Source organism: Gastrolobium bilobum, unplaced genomic scaffold, assembly GCF_033153095.1.
Source record: "Gastrolobium bilobum isolate Gb01-03AN ecotype WA unplaced genomic scaffold, APGP_CSIRO_Gbil_v1 utg8041, whole genome shotgun sequence".
Classification (NCBI taxonomy): Eukaryota; Viridiplantae; Streptophyta; class Magnoliopsida; order Fabales; family Fabaceae; genus Gastrolobium; species Gastrolobium bilobum.
Genome location: NW_026897652.1, coordinates 370,540 through 380,169, shown reverse-complemented (window position 1 = coordinate 380,169; position 9,630 = coordinate 370,540). Strand labels below are relative to the sequence as shown.

At 31.6% G+C, this 9,630-nt stretch overlaps 1 protein-coding gene across 1 annotated transcript; it reads right to left on the bottom strand.

Moving 5' to 3' along the window:
- Positions 1-1,788: 1,788 nt before the first annotated feature.
- LOC133309043 (protein RETICULATA-RELATED 1, chloroplastic-like) lies at positions 1,789-7,666 on the bottom strand. Its single transcript, XM_061509783.1, has 8 exons — positions 7,337-7,666; positions 6,425-6,589; positions 6,200-6,292; positions 6,011-6,126; positions 5,366-5,464; positions 4,980-5,285; positions 3,008-3,172; positions 1,789-2,071 (listed from the first exon to the last, which is right to left on the bottom strand). Exons 1-8 carry the CDS (start codon positions 7,664-7,666, stop codon positions 1,789-1,791), a joined length of 1,557 nt encoding a protein of 518 aa, XP_061365767.1.
- Positions 7,667-9,630: the final 1,964 nt, after the last annotated feature.

Genomic DNA, 9,630 nt, shown 5'->3' with positions numbered 1-9,630 from the left:
TTTTATTTTATTTTTTAAATATTATTATAAAGTAATAATAAAATATAAATTTTTACCTCATCTCAAAATAAAAATAAAAATAATCATAGATATAATATATTAAAAAAAATACGTTTACAAATTTACGGATATTCATAAGATAAATAGTGTGGTACTAGCTGTGATCCTCTACATTAATCGCGGTGAAAAGAATTTGAAATACAGAAATAATACTCTCATGCTACAAGAAATTAAAACTTTTTCCTACACAAATTCATTTTCCGTGCCAATTAATTTTTCTTTTCTTTTTTAATATAAAATATGGGACTCACATTTAACTTGTCTCTACTTTTTTTCTCTCCTACTATCTTACAACATAAAAAACCTTGAACCCTTTGAAAAAAAATAGGTTCTACGCATATACCCATCCATCTATATTATTTTTTATTCTTTTCAACAAATTACTGATTAATTAGCTTGTATAATACAAAAGAACCGGGCAAAAAGTTAAATAAAGAGTACACAATTTACTGTACCGAAAAAAAAAGAGTACACAATTTACTAAATATTCAAATGTTGATTTGAAGTTGTTTGAATTTTAAGTATATTGGAAGGGTTGTCAATGATAAACTATATAATGATTAATGAGTAGCAATGTGGATTTGATTTAGATAAAAATTAGCAAGAAATTTACTTTTACCAGAATAAGCTCCACAAATTTATACTTCCATGCTTTTTATGTTTCACAGAAAGAGTATAATTTTTCAATGATATAGATTTCAAATTTTTCCTTAATTATTTTGAGAGGGAATATCCAATTTGATATCTAAAATAAATATGTTACTTATGGTGCTTTGATTTTTGAAAGTTTAGTCTCCAAAGTCATGAACTTATTAGTAACATGACAGCATCAGGAAGGTGAACTTGTTAACAGTTTTGGAGACTAATTTATGTAGATGATAACTTTCAATGATTAAAACAACACAAGTTACCTCTTTATGGACCAGATTCTATATTTACTCTATTTAGGTAATCTTCTGCGTAATTGCATGATGTTTTAGACATTTGACACTTTGTAAAATAAAAAAAAATAAAAAAAATCTAATAGAATAGATATTATTAAATGAATTTATAGGAAGTACGTTTAAAAAGATAAACAATGGATGTAAAGAAGGAAATTACAATTGTACTCATTTTATTTCGAAAATATCAGTAATTGATATAGTTGTCTAACAATTATTAGTTGTTAGTTAAATTTAATTTAATTTCAAACATTTATAGTCTCAAATTACCCACAGGATAAATATTTAATGGGAAATGGTTTTCTCATTTTACATGAGAAAATTTTCTCATGCTACACTCACAATACATGAGTGGGTCCTGTTTTGATTTTTTTTGTTTTCTCACCTTTTTGTGGACTGCATTCATGTATATTCATGTATCGTGATTGTAGTATGAGAAAAAAAAATTCTCAGTGAAATGATAAAATTAATTCCCATATTTAATATCTTAGGACAACCTCAACCATAAGAATACATAGCAACTCCATGTAAAGAATGAATTTGCACAAAATACAAGAGAATATATCATGCTGTATAAGACGATTTCACTGACACAAAAGAATTGAATTCTTGCAGGTGAAGCGAATGAGATGAGGGCTAAGCAGCTAATTCTCGGTTCAATTGAACTGTACGTTACATACATTGTGTGTTTCTTTCAAAAAATCTTGAGAGGGGGAGTAAGAAAACACTCACTTCACCAGCGGCAGAAGCAAAATTTGAACAGTGAATATGTTTACATCAGAAAAATCTAAGCCGATCCTGCAGCAACCTTCTTCCGAACAATCCTTCTTCTCCGAGCTTTAGGAGCTGAAGATTCTGCTCCAGCGACAGTGTCTATCCTCCTTTGTTTAACACCCAGAATCTCAAGCCAAGAAACAACTGCATTCTTTGAAATAGACCAGTTTGAGGATGGTTTCTCTACATTCTTAGAAGGCCTGATGTAAACTTTGTTATCTGACTGAGCCAGCGGATCTGCCTCAACTCCCAGCCAAGCACGCCTGGAGGCCTCTCCTAATTGAACATTCAAGACCCTGTATACAATCCATGATAAATGCAGAGACAATAGCACATCAAAAGTCCACAATAATTTCTTCGGAAACTATCTAAAACCAATGGCAAAAGCTGCTACAATGGAGTGGTAAAAAGGATTCAGTTCTGGCGTTGGAAAAGGTCAGAAATAGTGCTAAACCATCAGAAGAAAATTTTTCTTCTACAAGTAGTTTTTCCTTTCAACAAAGACGAAAGAATATATAATTAAGAAAATATTGCCTTTGTCTTAAATTGCTAAAAATGTCAGATATGTGTGCCTCCATAATGCCAAGCCAATACTTGAAACAGGAGAATGATAGAACTGGATCAAACTTTAGGAAGTTTATGGAGAAAACAGATGAAATTTATTTTGTTACTGATAAGGAGAATAAAATGAATACAGTAACTGATATCCATGATTTTGAGAGCCAGGTCTCTCCCCACAACTCCATTCTAATCTCATTCTGCCTCCCTCTCTGCCTGCTGTTTCCTTTTATCCTACTGCCCACCTAGAGAAGTATCCTTGCAAATCTTGAAATAATGTCCCCTAAAATCGAGTAACTCTATCTAACCATATCAATTAATAACAAGTAACCCTATCAACTATATCTAAAAATATCAATTAATATTATGTAACACTAATATATCTAGCAGTATAAATTAATATCGGGTAACTATATCTAATATATCTAACAATATCAATTAACTCTAATTACTACTAGCAACAGAGCCTATCCAACTAAATCATTGGCCCAACCTACTTTCCTTAATAAGAACAAAGAACGTAGGAAAAGTCATAAGATAAGCGTCACTCGAACTCAAAATCTTAAGGTTTACATCTGCATGAATTAGTGTAAAAAAGTAAAACTAAATAACTCGATATACATAGGGTTGCGTGAGCTTGATGAACTATTCATTTAGTAGGGAAAGAAGCATACCTGGAGTAAGTGCTGAAGAACAACGCAACTCCAATTACATCAAAACGGTTAATCATTACTCTATCAAATCCACATAACAGTTGATATCTCAGGTGTGCATAAATTCCAAGGAAAGCACCATAACCAAGGGCATTACTGCTTACACTTGGAACAGTCACAGATAACCTGCTGACAAGTCAGGCAAGATACACGGTAAGGTAAAATAAAGTATTAGCTCGGACAATTCATTCAAACACGTTTAAAACTAAAACTAGCGGTGAAGACGGGAAGAGTGAACATTTTGCCAGGCAAAAAAATGTACCAGACTGCCACGCCACGCTAACAGTAAATTTTACCAAAATGCCACGCTGCACCTTTAGCCGTCGTTGAAGAAGTATGAAAATATAACTAATTCGCATTATCTTATCTTAACTCTTAATTATTTTCAGACTTCTTCAACGACGACTAAGGATGCAGCGTGGCATTTTGGAAAAATTTACTGTTGGCGTGGCAGTCTGGTAAATTTTTTTGCCAAGTGTGACAAAATGGTCACTCTTCCGTGAAAATGAGGTGGGCCTATCACGGAGCCTACGATCTAACCTATTCTAAGCTTGATTTAATCTATTATACTTTTTAAATAGAGCAAGTTTAGGTTTTGAGAAAAGTCCATTTAAAAATTAAGCCACAGGCTACTTTAAAAAGCCTGCAAGTTATCTTTTAATTTTTTTAATAATATAATATATTTATGATATATATTATTCAGTTGAAGACATATTCTGAAATCATGACTTGTAACATTAGTTCTCAAAGTAATATGATTGATGTTATTTCAACAAATAATAAATATTTTTTAAAAATTTAAAATATAATATTAAATTAAATTAGTAAATAGAGTGCAAATTATATGTGATCTTTATCAACATTTTTACATGTGTTGTTAATAAAAATATTATTTCATATAATCTTTGAGAATAAGAAATTTTATATTTTAGATTTCAGTTTGGAGCCTATAAACTTTAGTTTGCAACTTAGTAGGCTTTACAAGCCGCGTTAGGTTTTTTAAATTTTTATAACAGGTCAAGTCAGACCTATAAATCAAGCCTTTGATAGGCTAATAGTAGGGATATGCAAAATAACCAAAATACTAAACTGAACCATGAACCGAACCGCACTTAAAAGAATCGATTTTTGAAAACCAGTTCATGCACCGAACCAGTTTTTACAGAACCAGATCATGAACCGAACTGATTTTTAAAACTAGTTCAAGAACCAAACCATTTTCGAATCGAATCGAACCGAATTACTTTCGAAATAAACCGAATCGCTTTTTATTACTTATTTCTTTAATTTTTTTATTTTCTTTTCTTTTCAAAAGAGGATCGACCCGAACTGGTTTCGAACCTAACCAAACCAAACTGGTTTTGAACTAAACCAATCCATTTTCGAACCGAATCTTTTAAACCAATTCGGTTCAATTTTTCAAAAAACTTAGTTCAATTCGACCCATGCGCACTCCTAACTAATAGGCCAACATAGGCTCTAAATATTTTATATAGCATTAGGCTATCAAAGCCAAAGTATGGCCTAACTTGGCCCATTTACACCCTTATCTAAAACTATGTTCTAACAATCAAATGGACTTAATGTTATCAAACAAAAGGTGGATTTTGTTAGAGATTAATATAAATCATTAGTAAAGTCATCACCCAACACCTTAAAATTTTGGATTGAATTGGTTCTTAGTACGGTATCAGAGCTTCAGTGATCATAAGGTCACAAGTTCGATCCTCACTGCCTCCCACTTTCAAGTAGAATTAAATAAGCACAATGTAAAAAAAAAAATGGGCATAAGCAATATCTACCCTTCAAGCCCAAAAAAGCTATTGCGCGAGGGTATGTGTTAGAAAATAATATAAACCATTAATAAAGTCATCACCTAACACTTTAAGATTTTGGGTTGAATTGGTTCTTAATAGCTTTTTAACCCACATACCTTCCCTCCTTTTTCCTAGCCAAAGTGTTTGATAATGCACCTTGCCCGGCACCAGCACTTAATCCAACAATGCACAACTCAACAGCCTTGAATAAAAAGCACTGAATTCTCTTTTGTAAGTCAAATTCCCTAAGTGGATAGCTGTTTTCTAATATGTTGTTCGGAAGCTTCTGCAATGTATTTTGTATTTCAAAACGAAATGTGTTCCCATACGAACGACAAGAAGCAAGTGACCAAACAACTACTGCATTGCATGCTGCAACTGTGAGCACGTTGATAAGCGCAAGATCCCACTCCTGCTTCATCCTATATTAAGATTAAACTAACAATTATTTATCAAACGAGACCACACAAACCTTCAAATCATTAGGAAACAAACACCACACCTCTCCTTTCGATTATTAAACTCCCACCACACTGAGAAACCTATTGAAGCAGCCTCCTCTAGAAGAAGCCTATACACGAATGCAGGATCTGCAAGCAATCTGCGCAGTACAAAATTAATTAGGGACAATATATATATAGCCATAACCAACAAACAGAGAGATCAAGAGTTAAGAAAAACAGATTAACTTTAATTCTAGAAAATTGCAACACATTGAAGATATATTAAATTGCTGTGTCTTATCAGACATGGGAGGACACCTATTCCAAGTTCATTTGTAGTTGTGTTTAAGGCACCTAACTTTGAAAATTATACGTCCAACAACATATCATATGCCATTAGCCCATTATCCATGAGCATAAAATGTAGCCTTCTTATACTCTCAGGGAAGTTGAAAACAAAATAAATAAATGAATATATAGGTTTATATTTCTCTTGGTTGATTAGCACCCTAAATGGGACTATAACTGAAATTTCAATGGAAACAGACATGGGTGGTAGCCCTGGTTCATGTTATGGTCATTTATTGGCAAGATGTGCCCCTACTAAAAAGTTAAGGACTTATGGTCATTTATGGACAAGATGTGTTGTTTCCAATCCTAGATAGGATCTCGATTGATGTCAATTATTACAAAATTAAAATTACCTGCCAATGAAAGCCCTTGAAATTCCATAAGGAAGTGCACGGCAAATAAACCTACTGGTGGTTGGCCTGGCATTGAATGCTAGGAATCTTACCATTTGAGCTGAGCTAACCAACCCCTAAAGACAAGATTTCGATCAGTGTAAGGCTTATGTGCTTGACAGCCTGAAGGTGGCTTGAAAAATACTATACCATTTCATAAGCTTGTCGAAGCCCAAGAGGCAAATCCATCATTGTCCTGTACCACTCACTTAACACTGCATCTACAAATTTACGGTCAAAAAGCTGCAACAAGGACAAAATAAATGTCATTCATTTAGAAAATGTCAAAGGAAAGCAATAAAAGATGGGTATATTCAGGTTGTTACAATATTTTACCAGCCAAAATCTAAAATTAGTACAAATTAGATTTCTAACCTCTTCAAGAAGTATCCTTCTTCTAAACAAGCCACCCTCACCATCCTCATCGCCATCATCAAAGTCATCAAAGTAATCATCATCATCATCACCATCATCTCCTCCATCACCACCACCATGATTGATTTCCTTTCCAATACCCCCACTGCCTCCTCCAATGTCTATCTGCAATATTTAAGACATTGTTCACTTTCCAGTAACACAAGAATATATGCAGTGGCCCAATTCAACTACTGGTTCCAGAACCCCTATTGCTAGACTATTGTTGGTGTAATCACAAAAAAGCTAGTGCTTCAAGAATTTTAGCATAAGATCAACTTTTATTTTCAGCTAGCCTAGCAGGGTAGCGCCAATTCTTCTGACATGTATCTTGTTTGAGGTATCACTGATCTTATTGATATACCACATTGTTCTCTCAACATCAAGTTAAACTTGAAGACTTGAAGACACTAGGACCAAATGTTTTACGCTTTTGAACTGAAATAAAATAAGACATAATTCATATGAGTTTTCTCTTTTTGATTCAACAAATCAAGTACTGCATCAACCGTATTCATTCAAATTCTTTTAATCATTCCAGACTCGAAACCAGTAGCTCAAATCATTGATCCGCACTCTTTTATCAGAAGGATATAACACAATACTAAACATTACGTAAATCAAGCACCAAATACATAAAAAAGGCAAACACTAAACAGTTAAAAAGTTGTAATAATATAAATTTATTTTTTCATCCAAGCCAACAAAATTCACAATTCAGCAGCAATTAGGTGAACCAAATTCCGTTTCCAGTTTTATATTAACATATTATCTTTATTCATCATCACTAGCTTCGATAACTCAACCTTCTCAATCTAAATCCCTCGCCAAAGAAAGAAAAAAAAAAATAGAGGGAGAAAAAGAAAACAAAACCTCAGGGCTAGACACGACGGTTTGCTTTTGCGACATATCAGGCTTAGACTTCTCCAACGTCACCGCACCTAACGAACCGTATTGCTCCTTCATCACAGGACCCCAAAACGACGACGAAGACAGAGACACAGAGTCATTGCCCTCCTCTGTGGCGCCAGAACGCGTTTCTTCCGCCGAAACTCGAAGTCGGAGTTTTATCGCAGTGGCGGTAGGCCTTGCAACCAGCCGGAGAGAGCTCAGCCTCGAAATTGACAATGACCGCTTCCCGAATGAGGTATCGGTGAACACGGGAGAGTTCACTGCTGTGTGGAACACTACCGCGAGAGACATTATTGTGCTGTGAGAGTGGAGAATTTCGCTGTTTGGATGGAGAGAAAATGGAGGAGGATTTTATCAGAGAAGTTTCCCGAAAGCGAGGGAAAATTGGTTCTCTCTTTTAAAAGTAACAGACGAGGGGTTTTAGAGAGAGAGAAACAACAGAATGACGATTTAGAACGAGTTGACTCGGTTCAGCCTCAATGAGTTAATGTTTTACAAACGTTAAATTTTTTTTAGTAGTTATTCTTACGCGAGTATAAATAATAATAAGTCTTACCCTCAATCTTAATTATTCGTATACTTATATTTAACAAATCACATATTAATAAATCAAAGACGTTAGATGTAAATAGAATGAATGGTCAAAATACGATCTTGACCCTTTTTTTGTTCATTTATTTATTATTATCAATATTTTACAATTAATTATTTTAAAATATTATTTAATATAATGGTGATATTTTCTTGTACAAGTAAATTATCCCTTTTTTGGTATGAATTAATTATTTTTATTACTACTTTCTTATAATTAGTTGATATGTTTATAATAAACAATTCACGTATCAATAAATCAGAGTCGTTAGATATAAATAAAATGAATGATCAAAATTGATAATATAATTTACACTAGAGTAAAATGATCCTCACACCTTTTTTGTTCTTTTATTTATTATTTTCAATATTTTATAATTAATTTTTAAAAGATTGTTTATTATAATGGTCATACTTTCTTATACAAGTAAATTATCTCTTTTTGAAGGAATTAATTATTTTTATTATTACTTTCTGCAGTTACTGCAGATAAATTATCTGAGGTAAGCCAATACAACGTTGTTTTGGGGTGAAAATTATGGTGTTTTTGTAATTTTAATTTATTTCAGGGTTATAATAGTCTTTATATATATAATTTTTTTTTATTTTTTTGATAACAATATATATAATTTTTTAAGATTTCAAAACCAATACGACGTTGGAATAAATGCAGATAACTTATTTGCATTAACTGCAGAAATATTTTCCCCTTAATCGATATGCATTTATTTAACAACTCATATCAAAAAATTAGAACAATTAGATATAAATAGAATGAATGGTCCAAATTAAGAATATAATTTACACCGAATAAAATAATCCTGACCCCTTTTTGTTCACTTATATTATTATCAATATTTTATAATTAATTGTTTTTTTTGGTAAAATAATTAATTATTTTATAAGATTCTTTATTGTAATGGTGATACTTTCTTATAGAAATAATTTATCTCTTTTTTTGGTACGAATTAATTATTTTCATTACTACTTTAATATAATTAATTGATATGCTTATATTTTACAACTTATATATCAATAAATCAGAGCTGTTAGATATAAATAATATAAATGGCCAAAATTGAGAATATATTTTACACTACTATAAAATGATCATGGCCCTTGTTTTGTTCATTCATTTGTTATTATCAATATTTTATAATAAATTGTTTTAAAAGATTCTTTAGTATAGTGGTGATACTTTCTTATACAAGTAAATTATCTCTTTTCTGGTACGGATTAATTATTTTTATTACTGCTTTCTTATAATTAATTAATATGCTTATATTAACAACTCACATATTAATATATTAGAGCCGTTAGATATAAATAGAATAAATGGCCAAAATTGAGAATATAATTTACACTGTAGTAAAATGATCCTAACCCCTTTTTTGTTCATTTATATATTATTATTATCAGTATTTTGTAATTAATTGTTTTAAAAGATTCTTTATTATAATGGTGATACTTTCTTATACAAGTATATTATCTCTTTTTTGGTACAAATTAATTATTTTTATTATTAATTTCTTATAATTAACTGATATGCTTATATTTAACAACTCACATATCAATAAATTAGAACTGTTAAATATAAATAGAATGGCCAAAATTGAGAATATACTTTATACCAGTAGAAAATGATCTTGACCCATTTTTTTGTT

Excerpts from the sequence above, each read along its gene's own strand:
- LOC133309043 (XM_061509783.1), bottom strand. The coding sequence starts at position 7,666 with ATGTCTCTCGCGGTAGTGTTCCACACAGCAGTGAACTCTCCCGTGTTC. Across the intron at positions 6,293-6,424 it reads GAAGGATACTTCTTGAAGAG|CTTTTTGACCGTAAATTTGT; the intron begins GTTAGAAATCTA and ends TCCTTGTTGCAG. Across the intron at positions 2,072-3,007 it reads TTCTTCAGCACTTACTCCAG|GGTCTTGAATGTTCAATTAG; the intron begins GTATGCTTCTTT and ends GATTGTATACAG.